General features: G+C 38.2%; 1 protein-coding gene across 3 annotated transcripts; it reads left to right on the top strand.

The window, feature by feature from the left end:
- The first annotated feature begins 347 nt into the window (after positions 1-347).
- GEMIN2 (gem nuclear organelle associated protein 2) lies at positions 348-16,673 on the top strand. 3 transcript variants are annotated; one of them, XM_008519440.2, is made up of 11 exons: positions 348-536; positions 938-1,022; positions 2,944-3,033; positions 3,284-3,343; positions 3,774-3,887; positions 5,597-5,641; positions 6,855-6,923; positions 10,761-10,871; positions 11,937-12,037; positions 12,641-12,699; positions 16,258-16,673. In XM_008519440.2, the coding sequence occupies exons 1-10, from the start codon at positions 367-369 to the stop codon at positions 12,672-12,674; spliced, it is 879 nt and encodes a 292-aa protein (XP_008517662.2). In that variant the 5' UTR covers positions 348-366; the 3' UTR covers positions 12,675-12,699; positions 16,258-16,673. The 3 variants fall into 3 exon arrangements, with proteins under 3 accessions (XP_008517662.2, XP_008517661.2, XP_008517663.1); XM_008519439.2 differs by having other exon boundaries at positions 11,937-12,032; XM_008519441.2 differs by lacking the exon at positions 11,937-12,037 and having other exon boundaries at positions 349-536.
- Positions 16,674-21,316: the final 4,643 nt, after the last annotated feature.

The following is a 21,316-nucleotide window of genomic DNA, read 5'->3' on the forward strand; positions in this document are numbered from 1 at the left end:
GCAAAAATTAAATGAGGAAATGTATGTAACATGTCTACAGGGAGTTAAAAAATTTAGAGCTCAATAAATGATCATTCAAAAAACATGTAAGGAGCCCTCACTACTACGGACGCAGAAAGGTTAACACCGCTCAGCTTTTCCCGGAGCCTTAGAAGAGAGACCAGAGGGTAACACGCACAAACGCTGCAGAACCGTTCCTGCCAGGAACTAAACTCGCAGGCTTCACGATACCGCCGGAGCCTTAATCTTGGAACAAACAGCAGGTTTGCGCATGCGCAATAACGCCTCCGAAGCACGGCCTCTTGCTCAACTCCCGGTGCCAAAGGTGCCTCCTTGTGCGCCTGCGCCGTAACCTACACTCGGCGCATGCGCTGGGTGGGACTGGCCGGATTGAAAACCATGGCGTGGGTACCGGCCGAGTCTGCAGTGGAAGAGCTGATGCCCCGGCTGTTGCCGGTGGAGCCCTGTGACCTGACAGAAGGCTTCGATCCCTCCGTACCCCCGAGGACGCCTCAGGAATACTTGAGGCGGGTCCAGTGAGTGATGTGGCCCCGTGCATGTGGGCCGGTCGTCCTCCCTGCCCCTGGGCACAGCGCCCGTGCGCCCCTGTGTGTGATAAAGCGCCGCCTCTGTTCCCGTCCCTGGTCTCACGCCTGTTGGGGTCGGCTCGGGATCCCTCGATTACATCTTTACGTGGACGCGTTTCTATGATCTTAGTTCTATTAAACTTGTGATTACCCATGTCAAGATGTGTGCTCTTAGATTTCTTTGCTTTCAGTCCAGATAATTTCAGAAATAGATTGTTGAGTATCTCAATTGCAATTCTAAACTTTTTTTCTGATTTCATAATGAACTGTCGAAATGCATCGCTCGTTTTACTACACGTGAACAAGGCACGATAGTAATCACGTTTCTTGCGTTTATTCTTTATTTGTAGGATCGAAGCAGCTCAATGTCCAGATGTTGTGGTAGCTCAAATTGACCCAAAGAAGTTGAAAAGGAAGCAAAGTGTGAATGTTTCTGTGAGTTTTATTACCCGTCAGGGGATTCTTTTACCCCCACAAATTAAAAGATCAAGGTTCTTCCTATAGTGTCTGACAGTGTCAGCTGTGATGTAGGTAAGATTTGATTGCACTCGACGAAGTTAAACGTTTGCTTGTGCTTTTTCCCCCAAAAGGAAAGTTGGTATTTATGTCCTCAAAGAGGCTTTCAGTAACCCCAGCTTTGGCGGAGATTTGCTCATCATACTTTAGGGACATGATCCAATGCTAAAGAAGTCTTTAAATAGGTTACTTAGGCTATCCTTTATTTTTTTATTTTTTTTAATTTTTTTTTTAAAGATTTTTTATTTTATTCCTTTTTCTCCCCAAAGCCAGTGCATAGTTGTATATTCTTCGTTGTGGGTCCTTCTGGTTGTGGCATGTGGGATGCTGCCTCAGCGTGGCTCAATGAGCAGTGCCATGTCCGCGCCCAGGATTCGAACCAACGAAACACTGGACTGCCTGTAGCGGAGCGCGCGAACTTAACCACTCGGCCACGGGGCCAGCCCCTGGCTATCCTTTATTTTTAAGGAAACTTTCTCCAGCTCTTTATAATAATTTGACCAGTGTTTAATGTGTGGTTTGCATGTTCTGATTTGACTGGGTTTTGTTTTTAGAAACTCAAATATCTTACACTTTTCTAGCTACTTGCACACTGTGAACATTTTCACTCATTTATTTATCCAGCACATTTTTTTTATTAAGCATTTGGATTGTGCCAGGCACTGGGAATACAACAGAGGATGAGACAGAAAAAGTCCTTACCCTTGTAGGGTTTACATTCTCCAGAGGAAGACAGAGTAAACAAGTAAACAAATTAAATAATTAAATATTGGGACTATTGCTGTGAAGACTAATAAATAACGGAGAACTGCTTTAGATAGAACAGTCACAGGTCTCTCTAAGGAGGTTCTATGTAACCTAAGGTCAAAGGAGAGTAACAGTTTTTAAATTGTGGTAAGTCCTTTTCCTTTTATGTTCTAAATCTGATGTTTATAATCATGAAATTTTAGTTTAGACACTATAATGTTTCGTGTAATTCCTTTTCAGAAGTTTTTAGTTGATGGAAGATGATGTCTTACATACCTACTTTGTGTGTGTGTGTGTGTGTGCGCGCGCGCACGCGCGCACGTGCATGCGCTGAGGAAGATTCCCCCTGAGCTAACATCTGGTGCCAATCTTTCTCTTTTTTTTTTTTTTTGGCTTGAGGAAGATTCACCCTGAGCTAATATCTGTTCCAACCTTCCACTATTTTGTATGTGGGCCACTGCCACAGCATGGCTGATGAGTGGTGTAGGTCCACGCCCCTGATCCAAACCTGTAAACCTGGGCTGCCGAAGCAGAGCATGCAAACCCAACCCCTGGGCCACAGGGCCAGCCTCAATACCTAGCTTTTAAAAAGTGGCTACACTAAGTTTTACTTCAAGGCAGTATGTGATCAGTTGTGAACTATGTGCTGTTTTAGGAAGCGGAAGTAGCCTTGTAAAGTCAAGTGTCTTAAATTATTTGAGTACATTCTGCTCATACCCAAAATTATGTATTTGGGGTATATTTCTCTTTTTGTATCAAAGTGTTCTGCTATTATAGAAAGGTAGGACTAGGTTATATCCTCAGGGCTCATTTCATTTAGGTTTTTTGGGAACTCCAACTATAAACCGTTCCAGATTGCTCTTCTGAAGTCACTATAAAAGATCTTCTCCTAATGTTTTGAACTCAGACATAAATAATGAAGTGAGATGCCTACTTTTTTACATCTGCAAAAAGTACACTATCTTTCTTGTCTAGTCTTAATCGTTTCCTTTATTATTCACTCTTCATCTTGATTCTGCTTTTACTTTGCAGAGGCGTGAGATTCTAGTTCTAACACTAGCATTGATTCTGACATTTGTGAACTGGTCTCTAGCTTTCAGGATGCCAGCCTGCTCCTGAGGGCTATTCCCCCACACTTCAGTGGCAGCAGCAGCAGGTGGCACAGTTTTCAACTGTTCGACAGGTAAGTGTACTGTAATCATTTAATTAAATTAGACCCCCCCCCCTCAGATTTATTACTGTTCCTGAGACTGTGCTTGGAAAAGTAAGATGATTCTGAAATATAAAGCTTAGCATATTTTTAATCAATGATCAAATTATTATAATCATTAGACATAATAGTTTGAAACATATTTTCCAAGTTTTAGGATTGATTGTTGTCTTTTCGTTTACCACTTCTCTGAAGATTACTTGTGTAACTTTTCTTCCTTTAGAGTGTGAACAGACATAGAAGCCACTGGAAATCGCAACAGCTGGATAGTAACGTGACCATGGTATGTAAGTTTCTCTGTTGAAGTTGTCCGGTTTGATTTCTCCTGAGGTCTCTCTGGCTTTCAGGTGGCCGTCTGCTCGCTGTGTCCTTATGTGCTCTTTCATTCTGCACACGCATCCCTATTGTCTCTTTCTATGTCCAGATTTCCTCTTATAAGGACACCAGTCAGATTGGGTTAGGGCCGCGCTAACAGCCTCATTTTAACTTCATCATCTCTGTAGAGGCCTTTTTTCCAAATTCAGTCACATTCTAAGGTACTGGAGTTTAGGACTTCGACATAGGAATTTGCAGGGGGGCACAATTGAGCCCATAACAGGCACCATATCTTTGTTTTGAGGTGATGGGAATAGGGAGGAATCCTCACTTCTTTTTTCACTTTTCAGTATAAAAAAAATACATAGAAATATGTAAATTTATTTTTTTTCTTTTAGCCAAAATCTGAAGATGAAGAAGGCTGGAAAAAATTTTGTCTGGGTGAAAGGTTGTGTGCTGAAGGGGCTGTTGGACCAGCTGCAAGTGAGAGTCCTGGAATCGACTATGTACAAGTAGGTGATATGTGGTTAAACAAATCGAAAAGGGTTCTAATTTTGGTGTGTCATTTAGTATAAAGACTCAGCAAACGGCAGCCTCAGCCAAGTCCAGTCTGCAGCCTGTTTTAGCCCATGCGCTAAAAGTGCTTTTTATGTTTTTAAACAAACAAGTAATATATGACCAAGGCAGTGTGTGGACTGTAAAGCCTAAAATATTTACTGTCTAGCTTTTTACAGAGAATGTTTGCCAACCTCTGACTTATTTTATTGGCTCTTTAACTTAAAACTTGGCAGCCCAGTTTCTAAAACAATGTAATGTGAGTTTTTTAGGTTGGCTTCATATCTCTTATGCTTTAGTTATGTAATAATTTTGTGAGTTAGATAGGATTCTGTTTTTTTTAGTGATTAGGCATGGGTCAAACAGTGAGTTATAAGTAATCAAGGAAAGAAAGGAAAACATATGATAACAATTAGGTGCTTAAAAATGCTCAGTAAATTGCATATTCTGGAGATGGAATGTTGAGGGTATCTTTCAGTTTCACTTGGCTTTATTTTCATCGTAAATTACATGGCCAGCTGCTGCTTGTCCTTCAGGATTCACCCGCCCTCAAGATTGCAGGTGTTCCTGTGAGCCCACTGCCTATGTCCACATTACCACTGACTCCCCGTACTGCATCGTCTGTTCTGTTCAATAGACATTTATTGCTTGCTGTGTGGTACACGGTGTGTTTTTCCCATTTAAAACAAATTTATCCCAAAAATGTAAAAGCTCTAAAAATCAATAAAAAGACCAAGAACCCAAAAGGAAAAACGGGCAAAAGATATAAATAGACATCTCACAGAAAGAAAATACAAATTGTTATGTGAGAAGATCCCCAAACCCACTTGTAGTGGAAATGTAACTTATAACTCCACTGAGCTGTGATCATTCAGGTAACGTTGGCAAAGAAACTTTGATATACTGTGTTGACAGGCCCTCTTACACATGGTGATGGGAGTGTAAACAGATTCAGATCTCTAAGTGAGCTAATTCAGCAGTTTCTTATACAACCTGTTGTTCTTTTGGATAATATCCCTAGTATATGTTACATTTCAAAATGTGTTTTAATTTGACAAAGAATTAAAATTTATTTATTTAGCTTGTTATTACAAAATATATATAAAGTAAATATACAAGTAAAATACACCATATGAAAGAATCATTTAAGGACACAAGAGTTTAATGCATATCCTCTTCAGTTTCTCTCATCTCGGTGCTGTTTTCATAATCAAGGCTCTCAGCATTAAACTCCAAAGTACTGTTTTTAATTGAATCAGATTAGGTTTGAAAGAAAATCATTCTAATTCAAGTTCCCTTAATTCCTGAAATGTTGGCTTTAGCTGAAGATTTTGAAAAAGTTGTTAGTATCATAGTATCATTTTTTAAATGTGTCAATAGTATCAATAGTGTAGTATCGTTTTTTCAAATGTCATACTTTAACATTTTAATTACTAAAATCATTCTTTATTTTTAAATTTGCATGTTCAGATTTCAAGACATTATTTTCTTGGGCATTACCAACATAATAGTTTATGGAATATTTGATTGTAATGGGCAATGAAGGAATTTTCTTTTATCCATGGTTTGTTTTTAAATAACCGTGTGGTGAGAAATTTACCAGTTTAAAAAAATGAAACCCCCTTATAATATCATTTAGTAAATTTCAGTCTCATTTTTCTTTCAGATTGGTTTTCCTCCTTTGCTTAGTATTGTTAGCAGAATGAATCAGGTAAAATCCATCTAATAATAAGGATATATATATATATATATATGCATTCTTTTGTTTGCAGCGTGTGTGAAAGTATTTGAATACATTTACTGAATACTTAACAGTATGTAAGACCCCTTCTTAAACTCTCTAACAGTTCTTATTTAATCCTCAGCACAACTCTAAGTGGGGAGTTGTTGTTAATATCCATTTTTTTAATACATGAGGAAACAAAATAGCAGGTTAAATGCCTTGCAGGTGGTTTTTCAGCACATTTTAATGGCGGCAGTGGGATTTGGTCCTAGCTTGATCTAATTCCAGAACTCATGCTCTCAGTCATGGTGCGAACTATTCAGTTGTGTGCATTTCAGTTAGAAGTCTTAGGTTCTGGGGTTTGAGGTAAATACTGAGATGAGATTGCTATTTCCAGTTCCAGATGTCCTACACACTCAATTAAGGATGAAATACATAATTTCTTGGATCAAAGGGGAAAATATGCACTTTGATTCTTCAATCTTTTAGGACTAGGAGCTCTGTGATCCATTTAAAGAGCAAATGAAACTTTGTTTCGCCTTCACATGGCGTCTGGTACCCTTGGAAGATCAGGTTTTTTTAAGGGTCATCCTCGGTTGTAAATCATATACTGGCTGACAGTTTCACTTACTTGTAAATCATATACTGGCTGACAGTTTCACTTACTTGATCATTTGCATGAAGATACTGTATTAGTCATACTAAATTCAATGAGAGCGATTTTTCTAAGTGTCCGACTCTATTTGAGTAAGCCAGAGAATATTTTCAACAGTTTGATAAATTCTATCTGTAATATCTTTAAAACAGATCTTTCTCTAGCTAACTTTCTTTTTAGATTTGTACTTTGATTTAATGAAAATAATCTGAAGGTATTTACACAACGATTTTTTTTAAGAGCACATGGAATTTTTCAAGTAGTTACAAACTAAGTTAGTCGTTACAAACTAAATCCTGGAATTTACACCAAGGTATTGATACTTGACAATATATAAGAATATTTGTCTAAAAAGCCTCCTCTCACTGAGAGAGAGCCATCTAATCAAATTACTAAATAGGGTAACAATTTTCTCTGGAAATCTAAAGAATGGGGCCATTTTAAACATCAGAGTTGCTTTCTAACTAAATTTAATGAAACTTATGTTGAACTTGTCAATTTTTTATTACTAATACAATTCTTCCATCTCCTTCCCCGTTTTTTTAGGCAACAGTAACTAGTGTCTTGGAATATCTGAGTAATTGGTTTGGAGAAAGAGACTTTACTCCAGAATTGGTAGTATTGCATCTTTTTGTTTTCATAATACAAAATTATATATACACTTATCTATGAGATATGACTCTACTGTGTTTATATATATGTATTATACGTGTATGTATAACTATGTACGTAATGCAAACAATGCTTGTTTGCAGGGAAATAAGGAATTTCCACTAGAATGTAAATCAGCATACTACTTCCTTCATTGAGAAAGTCTTGCTTTGGGAAGAAATGTCAATTGTATCCTGGGTGAAGCTGCTTATCACTGCAGACCAGTAACAAACAGGTCACAGACTGGCAACCAGTCTGCAGACCCCTTTTTGAGTAGCACTGGCTTAAAGAAATTTGAAATGCATTTTCTAAAGTGGCCTTGAAATCGAGTCCACAAAAAAATGCAGAAATAATAGCAAGCACTCTGTGCCAGGCATCATTGTAAGGACTCTGTGTACAATAACTCTTTGAATCCTCCAATAACCCGTGAGCTCTTACTTCCACTTTACAAGTAAGGAAAGTGGAGCACATAGGGATTCAGTGACTTGCTGACGGTCACAGGAGTCCTAACTGGCAGAACTGAGACTCACGCCAGGCCCTCAGGCTCTGCTCTGAACAGCTGTGCTGCACTGCCCCTCTATTTTATTGCTTTATGTTCACAGCTCATTTTCACCTTCAAAACTGGGTAAATTTGGTGGGCGTTATGTAAATGAATTACCTGCTTAGGCCCCTAAGAATAAATTTTATCATCCTTTGAAGTTAGATTTAATTTTTAGAAACAAATATTTTTCACAGTTGAGGATATTTGCAAGAGTGTATCTGAGCTTCCAAAGCTCCCTGTCAAAGCATCTGAGGTAACCTTTGCTCTCTAGAAGCTTATACTGCAGTGTTCGCAGTACAGTGCGTGAGTTTCCCAGCCTGCCCTGCAGCCAGGTGGCTTAGCTAAGTCTCTTCATAAGTATAGTGACCATATTCTTTATCACTAGATTTTCATTTTTGATTGTTATATGTTCATTCTTTTAAATCTCTACTGTATAACATACTTTTTAAGGGGAAAAAATTCATGTTTAAAATCACTGTTTCTGATTCAGTGGTCATACCTGTCTTTTACATAGTTGTAATTAATGTATATATTCTGACTTTTTAAGCTCACATTTCGTATATATATTCCTATATGATAATGTAATTTACATAATTGCCATTGTCTTAATGTCTCATGGTTCACTTTGATTCTCTCATTATTGACCGTTTGGGTTCTTCCTTATGTTTTACAGTCACGACTAAATTATAAACATTTATGCTAATTTCTTTTTTATTAATTTCCTAGGATATTTCTAGAATAGAATTATTGGATCAAGGTTTTATAAGCCTTTGTTACATTCTGCCAGATTGCTTTCCAGAAGAAATTAACCAGCTTATAATGCTGTCAGCAATGGATTCTTAATTTCTCTTTCCTACAACCCTACTTTAAGTTGAATCATATGGAATTGCCATTTTTGTAGGGTAAAAACATTTGATTATCAGCAGTTCCATATGGTTCAATCTAATATTTCATAATTTGTTTTTGTTTTTGTTTTTCAAATTTAGTGAATTTATAGCAGTACTTCAAAGTAAATGTAATTTGCATTTCTTTTGGTGTCAGTAAAACAGTATTTTTTCCATGCATTAGCATATTCACTACACCTTCAATAGATAACTTTATTCATATTCTTAGGCTGCTTGTTCATAGGAATCTAGATGTTGAACTTTAAATTCTGTATCAGTTCTTTCTGTCTGATAGTGACCTTTTATCAGTATTATTTATCTTACCTGTTTTCCTTCTCTTTTTTTAATCTTCATTTTTTCTTCCTTGTAAGATTTTTTTGGATTTTTTTTTTAACTTCTAAAGATTACTTACTCAAGGAGGTGATAAGTTTGACTTTTCCTGTTAATTAGTGGAAGCATATTACCAAAAAGTAGCTGTATTTGCTAGAGGAACCATTAAAGTGTTTCACTGACAACTGATGCGCTCCATTTTAACCTGATTAATCCTTTGAGTCTTATTTTGAGTATTCTGTGTCTTAAATCAACAGTATTTAATTCCTCTAACCAAATAACTGGACTATCAGAACTTAGTACTGAGAATATCGGTGTTTAAAGTAAAAACCTGTGTCACAGGAAGTAAGTTTGTCATAAACCAGCAAAAGGAGAAAGGGTCCCTGTTTTTTCTTATTTCTTTACTTGAGATTACTTATCTAATATTTTTTTGAGAAATACAGCTTTATTTTGTCATCCAAGTGTGACACTGTTAAGGAAGGTTTTCAGCTGTTTGGGTTTTCTTTTTATTTTTAGTATTGTCACATTGTACTTGTTGAGTTTGTGAAACGGAACCTTTAATCAGTAAAGGTTTCAGCTCCTTCTAAGTGTAGGGGCTATTTGCATGCCTAAATGCCAGCTTTATATAGGAAATGTATCCCTCAAAATTTGAGTCAAGTTTAGATTTATAATAGCTTTCTTAATGTAGAAGAGAATTCTGCTCACTGGTTGTAAAAGAAATCTGGATGTGAATCTTTTTAAGAAAAAGTCATATTGATTTTATATTCTTCAGGATTCCCTAAAGTGATATGTTGCTCAGATAAACTCAGTCATATACACTGCTGGTGGAAATATAATTTGATATAACCTTTCTGGGGTACAATTAGCGATTATATCTCAGAAATTTTTATGAGCATATATACCTTTTGATACTACCATTTCATTTCTAGGAATTTAACACAAGAAATCAGAGTGCTCTACAACTTATTTTCAAAGATATTTATCACAGTATTTTTTATATAACAGCAGCAAATTAAACATCCTAAGTGCTTAACAATAGGAAATTGGTTAAGTAAATTATGGTGCATCCATGGAACATTCATTCCACAAATATTTTAATTAAGCTATTGTGTCCCAACTCTAGACTGAGTTCTAAGGGTGTATTATCTATCTTTACACTCTCAGCGTTTGGGGAATGAAAGAATAAACTAGCAGTGACAGGAAAGTGTGTTAAGTGCTTGGTTTAAAAGTATTTATATAAGTGCCTTGTTGAGACTAATAACAGCTCCTTGTTAATCCCATTGAAAAACACGGGAAATGTTTATTTTGTATTGCAAGTAAAAAAGGTGGCTACCAAATGGTATTACTACATTATTAACATTATTGCAATGATGGAACTGTGTTTTTAAAAGGGGTACCTATACATAGGAAAAAGATAAACATTTTAAAACTTAGCAGAAATTTTATCCGGGTGGTGAGATTTTAGGTTTCTTTTTTCCTTTGCACGTTTTGTATTCTTCGGTTTTTCTGCGTTGAATATGTATTCCTTTTGTAATTAAAAAGAAAAACCAATTTTGAAAGGGAATGGGGATAAATTTAGCTTGCCATGATATTTATAGAAGTATCAAAACATTATTTCATCTAGAGCATAGTTCCTACATATAGACTCGGGACAAAGTTATAAAATTATAAAATGACTTGTCTATCTGTCTATAAAGGGCAAAGAAGAAAATGTTTCTTAACTTTTGATAGGATTTTTACCCAGCTTAATGTAGTTTTCTACCTATGAATTAGGATTTCAGCTGTAGTACGAATCTCTGAAACAGTCTCTTTGGGGGTAAGGATATTTTGAAGGGTCTAATATTATGTGTCTATAGTTAGAAGATACAAAAGCTGTCACCTGGCTGGCTAGATGACCCTTTGCTGTCCATGTCCAAACAATACAGTTAAATGTTCCATGAGTTTGTTCATAGCAAATAACCAGACACAACATTGGACATTTTTTAAAATAAGTTAAACTTATGGTGCAGTATTTGCCTACTTACTACTTTTTAAAATTCTATTTAGGGAAGATGGCTTTATGCTTTATTGGCTTGTCTTGAAAAACCTTTATTACCTGAGGCTCATTCACTGATTCGGCAGCTTGCAAGAAGGTGCTCTGAAGTGAGGCTCTTGGTGGTAAGTTACAGCTTACTGTTTCAAGTTAAAAGCACTCACCAGTTTATGTGGTGATAAAGAAGGATTCCAATGAAATGGGACAACGTGTAATATTTTATTAGCTGGGATTCGATTTAGCCACATAATAGAAAAGCCCAAAATAACAATAGTTTAAATAAAATGGAAATGTTTTTGTCTTATAAAGGAAGTCTGACGTAGGCAGATCAGATCTCAGGTGGCAGTGTCCAGGCCTTGAGCTCTGCCACACGTGGCTTCCGTGCTCCAGCTCACCCCGTGATCCAAGATGGCTGCTGGAGCTTTGGCCATTATGTCTCACTACAGGAAGCTGAAAAGAAGACGAGAAAAAGGTCATCCCCTCTAAGGAGCCTTCCCAGAGGTTCCACAAGCACATCTTTGTGGCTCATTGGCCAGAAGTTAGTTGCATGGCCATAAGGAGCTATAGGAAATGTTTACTTTTAGCTGGGTGGCAGTGTGCCTAGCTAAGACTGAGCTTCATTTGCTAAATAGTAAGGGGAGATGAGAAGCTCAAGTGGGCAGCTAACACGCCGGCACAATGATTGTTTTGAACTTATCCAGTCAGACCCTTCCTCTGCCTCATGCCTGCAGCATCACGATATAAATTAATTTGATGCCAGGTTAAGCCACTTCTGAGTTTTTTTCTTTCATCCCTCCTTTCTCCTCCATAAAATGTATATTTGCTCTCCATTGACTACTCCAGAATATTTTCATTAAACATCCATGATATGGCCGAAACTTATCTGGCCTGTACCTCAAGCAAGATGTACTTGCTGCTCACTAAATATTCCCCAACCTTTGTTCCTCGACTGTCTTCCCTCTCCGGAAGTGCCTTTTCACTCCCTTCCCATCTGCATCTAAATACCATTTACTTTTCACAATCTGACTCATATTCTGCCACTTTCAAGGATACTTTCCCTTGTCCTAAAAACTGAAAAGAACCTCTCCATCCTCAGTTTTCCCAGTATACTTTGTATCTTTTCTGTGGGACTTGACACATTTTTCCTCTCATTAAACCTAATATGGATATTTCATCTTCTCTACTGTTAGCCGGTGATGTGTTTTGTTCAACTTTGTTCCCTACCGTGCTGGGCATGTAGAAGGATTGAATACACTAACGTCATGGAAGCCTGTCCCGAGTTTGAAGTAATGTATGACATATCTGTTATAACATTCCTCAATAGATTATTCTATTCCTCACAACGCATAAAAATAAATTTCATACTCTGTAAGACTACTTTCTATGTGTCTTAGAGCTGTTATTTTAACAAATATTTAAAGTGAACTTTATAAAATGTCTAGTTCAGGAACAGCCTCCGTCATAATTCAGAACCCTAATGTGGAATATTTTCTGGTCTGTCTATGCTGGAAGCCAGGATTTCAGTCCGTCTCAAATAAGTTCTTTAAAATATTTCTCTATAATGTTTTTTGTTACTGTCCAGTTAGGACCTGGGCTTTTTTCGCTCCTCTGCTTGGAACCAGGCAGTATCTCCCTCCCAAGTCGTCCTCCTTAGAACCCTCAACTCATCTGTTCCCTGTTCAGGACCTTGCTTTAAAAGATGCTCTCAGGTGTTGCTCAAAGGACCATTAACTCTACACTTTTCCCCTTTTTGCTTTGAGGTTATCTGTTTCCCTGTGATTATTACTATCATCTGATAAAATTTTCATGTTTTGCATCTTAAAAGGAAATTTGTTTCAAAAATATTAGGGGAGAAGAGACTACATTTTAAAGTTTCTTTCTTTCTTTTTTTTAGGACAGCAAAGATGATGAGAGGGTTCCTGCTTTGAATTTATTAATCTGCTTGGTGAGCAGGTCAGTAAGCTTTGGCTCCTGGCTTTATAATAGGGTTATTAGTGATGGTGCAGAGTACTGTTTCCACTTTACAGCAGAGGAAATTGAGGTGTGAGGAAACAGTAGTATGTGTCACAGTTCCCTTTGTTTCTAGTTTTTCTCTATAAATAGTGCAGCATTGAAGATCCTTATACCTACAGCTCCATTATTTCCTAAGGGTCAATTCCTAGAAGCAAGTTAAAGGGCATGCATGCGCTTTAAAACAGATATTTATTGCCAGTGTGCCTTCCAGAAAGCTCATACCATTCTGTGTTCCCTCTAACGTGTCAGCAAGAGTGCCCATCTCCTGTTCAACACGGGGCACTTGCAGTTGATATAAATATTTCCATTCTAATAATAAAAGATACAAATTATTTTTATTTGCACTTATTTGGTTACCAGCAAGGGTAGAACATGTTTCATTTTATTGAATTGTATTTTTTTTTTAAATTTCCTGTGTCTTTTGTTCATTTTCAGTATGGGCTTATTTTTATTTAGGATGTGTTCGATTTCATTTCTTGAAATTCCACCTGGAAGTTAGTTGAAAACTTTTTCATATTCTGAATGCTTGTGCGTGAGTGTGTGTATATACATACTTATACATATACACACACCTGTTTATTTTAGGACATATATTTATTTTAGGTCTCTTTCTGGAGTTGATACTTTTGTTCATTGGTCAGTGTTGTTATTCCAATGCCAATACCTTTTTAAAGCTTTATGATATATTTAAATATTGGGAAGGCAAATAATCCTGTGTCCATTTGTCCTTCCCCCAAACAAGATACTTTTTGAGAATACATCCACATTCAACACGGAGTTTCTTGATCTACAATAATTATGCTGCTGATGACAATTAACACTTAGTGGGCATTCATGCCAAGCATTTTCTTAGTGCTTTGTACTAGGAACTCATCGAATTCTTAGAAGGTGGGTACTATAATCAGTTTACAGACGAGGAAACCATGGCAGAGAGAGGTTAAAGAGCTTTGCTACCATCACAAAGCTAGTAAATGGCAGAGCTGGGATCCAAACCCAGACAGCTGTACTCCAGAGCTAAGCTCTTAACTGTCGCAAAGTTAGTACCTGCCTCATCTGCTGGTAGTAGGATTAAATGAGAGGGTGCAGCGTGGCCCTGAGCACTGTGTTGTACTGGATCTCTACTCCTTACAACAACGCAGGCGCTTCTTACTTCCTTTTATAGATGAAGACACAGGTTCAGTAAGCTAGTACTTAATAGAACCAGAGACTTAAACATATCATCTGACTGGTAGTCCTCTGATAGTTTATAATATTATGCAGTTGTGAGAGAAGAAATATCCAAATGTATTGGTCATTTATTTTTCCTGAAAGTTAAATAAAAATGGTAAAAATTCTAGGCTAGAAAAGTTTCTGAGACTATAGGCTTCGCTTGGGAAAACTTACAGAAGATTATAGTAAGTTTAAAGTAAAGATAACATAGGCCTTGACTCTCTCTTGCAGCAGCTTCAATGTAAGTATCAGGTGTTGTTTTAAGTCTCGTGTTTTTTATTGTTGGTTTTGCTTATTTTGGTAGCTTTAAGGCATAACTGCTAATTGATAGAAATACCTACTCAAATGAGTGGAAACCCATTCACACTGGATCCAATAGTTATATGTCAGCCACCTTCATTATTTTTACCCTTGATAATTTTTTTAAGCTGCTTCTTATGGAGATTTTCAAACACATAGAAATGTAGTAGGATAAACCCCCTAGACCAATCCATCCCCCAGGCTCAACAATTGTTAGCTCTTCACCAGGATATTTCATTTATCCCATCTTTTTTGTCAGTATATTTTGAACAAATCTCAGACTTATCATTTCTCCTGTCTCAGTATATCTAAGTGATAAGGACTTTTTTAAAAAACATGACTGCGATACTGTATCACACCTAACAAATTTAATAACTCCACATTATCATCTGATGTCCAGTCCATGTTTCATATTCCCTAATTGTCGCAAAAATCTCTTTTTACATTTGAATTGCTCCAGTGGGGATCAGAGTAAGATGCGCTCACTGCGTTTGTTTGAAGTCTCTTAAGTCTCTCCATCAACCCCCGAGGTTTTTTCTTTGCCATTTATTTGTTGAAGAAACTGGGTCCTTTGACTTGTAAGATTTCCCACATTGTGGTTTTGACAACTGTATCTTCATAGTGGTATTTAACATGTTTATGTGTCCCCCGTATTTTCTGTGAACTGGTAGGTAGGTCTGAAAGCTTGGTTATATATAGCATTTCTTGTTTGTTTGACGAGATTCCGTGGGTGCTGTTGTGTCGCATCAGGAGGCACACAGCGTCCAGCTGTCCCACTGTCAGTGGTGACGAAGCTGATCACCGCGTCAGGTGAAGGGCGGTTGCACGCAGGGTTCTTTCTGCTGGTTGAATTGTTGCATCTCCGGCCGGTGGGAGCCCTGCGGGTGAAGTCCTGTGCTTTCCGTTACATAACCCTGGTGGTCTTATCTAGCTTTCCTACTTGCTGGGCTACCAGGATGAATCAAAGGTATCTGGGACCTTCCTGGCTCCGGATCTGGAATCAGTCTTTTCTCCCAGGAGTGCTGGTTCCTCTTTTAAAGTAGAAAATGGTATTTAGACTCCACAGTGTGGGCATTAGGGAAGCCGGTTTGTATTGGGTTGGTCACTGCACCTAGGCCTTTTCAGGGAACATAGCTAGGCAGTATGTATTTTTTAGAAAGAGAAAAATAAATTTGTATGTTCAAACTGATATTTCAGTTCTAATTTAAGATTACGTGATTTTCTCTAATGATATGTTTCTTTTCTCCTGTGATGAACATTCTGGTTTCTAACAACATTAACATAATTATTGGCTGTCTCCTACAATGTGCACATAATTGTTTCAGAATAGCAATACTAACGGTGTTACTGATAGAAAGCCATTGAAATCAGTTTAAGAATTCTTTGCAGTTCTTTTTGTCTCTGGTATATCTCACTGGGGACATATATCAGAATTCGTGTTTAAGATCACTTGAAATTATTCTCCTCTGTGTGGTTATGCTACCAACCTGATATATGAGAAGATTCATTTGGTGGAGTTCGATTAGTGATTTTCTCTTTTACTTATTCTCGTTTTATAAATACATAAAATATTTACATTGTTCCAAAGTTATTATAATTTTAGAATCCATCTTTATCCTCTAGCCTCTTTCCTCCCTTCTGTAGTTATCCATTTTATTATTAATTTTTGATTTTCCTTGCAGTCATTATTTCTTTTTAAAAGTGTAAGCAAATATATGTAAATATATCTGCATCCCAACACGTGCTCACGAAAGGCAGCGTCTTAAACTTGCGGTCTTCTACCTTGTTCTTTTCACTCCATAAATCCAGGAAATCGCACGGGAGCAGTGTCGATATTTTCCTCATTCCTTCTTTAGGAAAGCCTCTTAGTCCTCCACTGGGTAGATGTGCTGTGGTTTCTCCAGCCAGTCCACATATTGATGGACGTTTGGGTTGTTTGTGGTCTTTTGCTATTACAAGTAGTGCTGCAATTGCTATTTTTTTTACCAGGTATTTTGACCAGCGTGATTTAGCTGATGAGCCATCTTGATGTCGCTGATCCCTCGGGGCTGGAAGGGACTCGTGATGAAGGCAGCCTGGTGTGAGGGAGCGCAGCGCCTCTTCAAGTGCAGATTGCATCTCGGCTTCAGCGCTGCGCCCCGGGCTCCTCTTAACCTGTGCGCCTCCGGTTGATATCCAGAAGATAGATGGTATTGATTTCAGTATCTGAAGTATCTTTGGAAAATCCCACCCAGTTTTTGATGAACAGTTTAAACAGTTTTCTGTAATCACATGCTTTTAAAACAAATTTTGTGTCATTTATTGGTGAAGCATCCTTCACAGAAACTCTATGATGACGTTTTACAGAGGCCCTTGGTGCTGTGTCATTGTTATTTACATATATACATAAAAAATTTTATTGAAAATATGGTTTGCTCACTAAAATTTTGTTTCACTCTTGAACAAAAAACAATGGATAAATGTCCTTAGTATTAGAATTAAGATAATCTAGATTAAATGGCAAATGTGTTCATAGTCAGCAAGAAAATTAATCAGATGTTTTCCGTTTAAGCTCAATAGTTTTATTTTTAAATGCTTTATTGTACAAGCAAAATTTTTTCTTTACAAATCTTTTTTTTTGAGGGAGGTTAGCCCTGAGCTAACATCCACCGCCAGTCCTCCTCTGTTTTGCTGACGAAGACTGGCCCTGAGCTAACATCCGTGCCCATCTTCCTCTGCTTTATATGTGGGACGCCTGCCACAGCATGGCCTAAGTGGTACATAGGTCCACACCCGGGATCCGAACCTGCAAACCCCAGGCCACCAAAGTGGAGCATGCAAACTTAACCGCTACAACACTGGGCTGGCCCTACAAATCATTTTTAATAATACCCTAACAGGTCAACTGTTTTAATTTTTCTGACATATCTTTTGTTCATATCACTTATAGTTTATTTCTATATCAGGTAGGAATGTTTTCTGCTTTAAGTAACAGAAGATCTAAGTAGCAATGATTTTTCAAATAGGGGTTTGTTTTTCTCACATAACAAGAAGTCTGGAAGACTGGCTACTGGCATCGGTTCAGTGACTTCATGGCACCAAGATCTCTGAGAGTCTTTTGGCCTTTCCCTCCTGGTAACAAGATGGCCATTGCAGTTCGAGGCAACGTGTCTGTATTCAAGACAGGAAAAGGGGGGAAGAAGGCAGAGCACTCCACCTCTGATCCTTTCTCATAAAAGCAAAACCTTCCCCAGAAATCCCCAGTAGACTTGTGTTCATCTGTTGGCCACAGGTGTATAAGATGATCACCTCCAGCTCTAAGAAAGATGGAGAAATGCAGTTGTAAGTCTTTCTAATCTTTCTAGTGGAAGATGGAAAAGGAAAAGAGGATTGGGAGTAACTGGGGATCAGGCAACCAGTAGTTTTGCTGCTAGTTATAAATGGAGCAGATGTAATTTTATATTTGAATCTTTTTCGTTGCTATGTCATCGTGAAGCTAATCTTTTTTTTTTTGAGGAAGATTAGCCCCTGAGTTAACATCTGCCGCCAATCCTCCTCTTTTTTTTTTTTTTCCTTTGCTGAGGAAGATCAGCCCTGAGCTAACATCTGTGCTCATCTTCCTCTATTTTATATGTGGGATGCCTGCCACAGCATGACTTGATAAGTGGTGCTAGGTCTAAGCCTGGGATCCCAACTGGCAAACCCTGGGCCACCAAAGCAGGGTGCAAGAACTTAACCACTACGCCACTGGTAGCCTAATAGTTCAAGCTGTGTTTTACTATAATTTAAACATCCTCTCACTGTTGGATATCTAATCCATAATATTTCTAATGTTAAACCTAGGAAATGCTGCTGTGAGTACCTTTGTGTACATGACTTTCCTTTCATTGACCAGAATTCCCAAGAGAAGGGTTGCAAGTCCTACGAGTCTGTCAGTTAATACTGCATTTGAAAACTTGGCTTAACTGAGGTTTTAAACTTAGGGATTTATTTCTGTTTCTCATGGAATGATTCTGGTGTAAGAAGATCAGGGCTGGTGCAGCAGCTCTACAGTATCTTAAATGTCCTGGGCTTCTGCCACATTTCTTTCTCGGCAGTTCCAGTGTGGTAGCTTTCACCTTTTTAGTCATGATATGGTCGTTTTATCTCTTGCCTCATATCACCATTCTAGGAAGGACTATAACGCACCACCCCTTCTTGTTAAAGGCTCCCCTGATATAGGGGAGCGAAGCGTTACAAGAAACCCTCAACTTATATGTCATTTGCCAGAGTTGTGACATTTTGTAATTATAAAGGAAGCTGGACACATTGCCACTCCTATCAAAAATAGTGTTCTGTTAGAAAAGAGGGGAGAGTGGATATTGGGTAGGCAGCCAGCAGTGTCCACCATAGAGAGTTCAGATTTCCAGCCTCTCCCACGACTAACTGGGTCACAGCCTCCCGTCTCTTTGCTGATGTGATGCTTGGACGGGGAGGGGCAGGGCTGACTTAATAAGGGTAAAGTGTCTGTTACTGGTTTAATTTACGTTTCCTCCGTGACTAGTGGCTGAATATGTAGTTATGCACTCTACTCACACGGAAGAATAAAATTCCTAAGGACTAGATAACAAAAAGGAAGGCCATTTTGCATGTGCAGAAGACAAGCGGTATAAGAAATCATTTTAATGCAGTTGCACCTCTGCTTTCCAGCAAGCTGTAAGATCTCTAATAGTTAACTGAGAACTCATATTTATAGTGACAACTTGGCATAAGGATACATTTCAGGAATGTAGAGACAAATAGAAGTAACAGACATTTTAAACCGCTAATGTAAGAAAGTATGCAGACTACCAGTGCAGCCTTAGGGCTTTTCAAGCCTTTCACAATTAAAAATAGCTTCTAATTGTAATGAGAAATTGAAGAGAAAAATTTCCCCAACTCTTAACACAAGTAAAAAGCCTTAAATTCATTGAGAAATTATACATTTTAAATATAGAATTTAGGGGTAGTTATTTTGAAAATTAATAGTTACCAAATGGTAGTTTATTCAGGTCTGTGGGAATGGTGACAAAGTAAATTAGACTACTTTTTTTTTCCCACATAAAAGTTTCATTACTACTTTTGGCCAGGAGAACATTATACATTTATTGAATTGTGATAATGCTGTTACTAAAATTGTATTCATTTCTGCTAATTTTTAAAAATAAGATTATTTCATCTGTCTCTCTTAAAGTAAGACAATTAGAGGCTGAATTAGATTAAAAGTGGTTCAGGTTATCTGTTCTACCATCTGGGACAAAGAAAAATGTTTTAGAAATTATTGAGAAAGATTGAGTTGACCTGTGTCCATACCAAGATTATATTTTGCTATTCATTTTACCAAATTCCCACCAAATCTCCAAAAAAGAATGTTTCCCAAATACTGTGCCCTAGAGTATTGATTTATGTGAGTTGTTAGTGTCATTGTTTTGTTTTGTTTTTGCTTGAGGAAGATTGGCCCTGAGCTAACATCTGTGCCAGTCCTCCTCTATTTTGTATGTGGGACACAGCCACAGCATGGCTTGATGAGCAGTGTGTAGGTCTGCACCCAGAATCCGAATCTGTGAACCCTGGGCCGCTGAAGTGGAGTCCAGGAACTTAACCACTTATCCCACTGGGCTGGCTCTAGTGTTCCTTGAAAAAATGGTATTGTGATCAAATACTAGGTTAAACAAAAAAGTTGATTATTGTTTGATTTTTCAGAACCTGTAGCATACCATTAATGTGCCTTAAAAATCTACAAAAGAGGCTGGATTTCTAAACTGTATTTGATCACAGTACTCATGTTTCAAAGAGCACTTTAGAAAACTTATAGGTTCTGTCCAGTTTCTTAACTGTGATGACTCCAAAATTTGTGCCAGTCCGTTCCTGCAGTCAGTTTGTTGCCTTCCCAGGCCTGAGTCGAGCTCCCATCCTACAGCTGCATTCTGGTGGGACCTGGAAACAGTTCCCTAGGTGGCCTTGGCTCTGGGATTCTGCTTCCCTTTAGTCACTGTATGTTGGGTTCTGCTACGGACTGAATCTTTCTGTTCTCCCAAAATGCATATGTTCAAATCCTAATTCTCAAGGTGATAGTGTTAGGAGGCAGGACCTTTGGAAGTGATTATTAGGTCATAAGGGCAGAGCCCTCATGAATGGAATTAGTGCCTTATAAAAGACACCTCCCAGAGTTAGCTCGTCCCCTTCCACCAAATGAGGACACAGTCAAAAAGCATCTGTCCATCTGTGAACCAGAAAGCAGGCCCTTACCAGATACCAAATCTGCTGGTGCCCTGATCTTAGACTTCCAGCCTCCAGAACTGTGAGAAATAAATACCTTGTTTTGTATAAGCCTCCTAGTCTAATGTATTCTGTTACAGCAGCCCAAATGGACTAAGACGGTTCTGATGACATCTCCAGTCCTAAATCCCCTTAATGAGGTTTGACTGCTAGACAGAGGGGCTGAGCCGTGTCATTATGGTTGGCATAAACTGCTGACTAAACAGTGCAAGTATGCTGTCCTCACAGCCTGTCAATCAGACAGCGTAGTTTTCTACTTTTGAAACATACATCTGCTCTTTAAAACCAGTCTATTCATTTAGGGCCCTTGATGACTATGATTAAGATAAAGTCATGCAAAAGGATACTGAAATCTAGGCTGCTTTCTAACTGCAAAAGAAGTATAAACCAAAACATTCCGTGTGATATTTTTGTTCTTTATTTTCATGTATACACGCAACATACACTGTGCTGTTTACATAGATTATCTCGATATTTACACCGATCCTGTGATTATCCTTTTTTTTTTTTGAGGAAGATTAGCCTTGAGCTAACATCTGCCAATCCTCCTCTTTTTGCTGAGGAAGACTGGCCCTGAGCTAACATCCATGCCCATCTTCCTCTACTTTATATATGGGATGCCTACCACAGCATGGCTTGCCAAGCAGTGCCATGTCCGCACCCGGATCCAAACCGGCGAACCCCAGGGCACCAAAGTGGAACGTGTGCACTTAAGTGCTGCGCCACCAGGCCAGCCCCTGATTATCCCTTTTCACAGGGGTTTTTAACCTGG

The sequence above is a fragment of the Equus przewalskii genome, chromosome 1 (assembly GCF_037783145.1).
Source record: "Equus przewalskii isolate Varuska chromosome 1, EquPr2, whole genome shotgun sequence".
In the NCBI taxonomy this organism is placed as follows: Eukaryota; Metazoa; Chordata; class Mammalia; order Perissodactyla; family Equidae; genus Equus; species Equus przewalskii.

Excerpts from the sequence above, each read along its gene's own strand:
- GEMIN2 (XM_008519439.2), top strand. The coding sequence starts at position 367 with ATGCGCTGGGTGGGACTGGCCGGATTGAAAACCATGGCGTGGGTACCG. Across the intron at positions 3,034-3,283 it reads AGTTTTCAACTGTTCGACAG|AGTGTGAACAGACATAGAAG; the intron begins GTAAGTGTACTG and ends TTCTTCCTTTAG. Across the intron at positions 12,033-12,640 it reads AAGCCTGTCCCGAGTTTGAA|GACAGCAAAGATGATGAGAG; the intron begins GTAATGTATGAC and ends TCTTTTTTTTAG.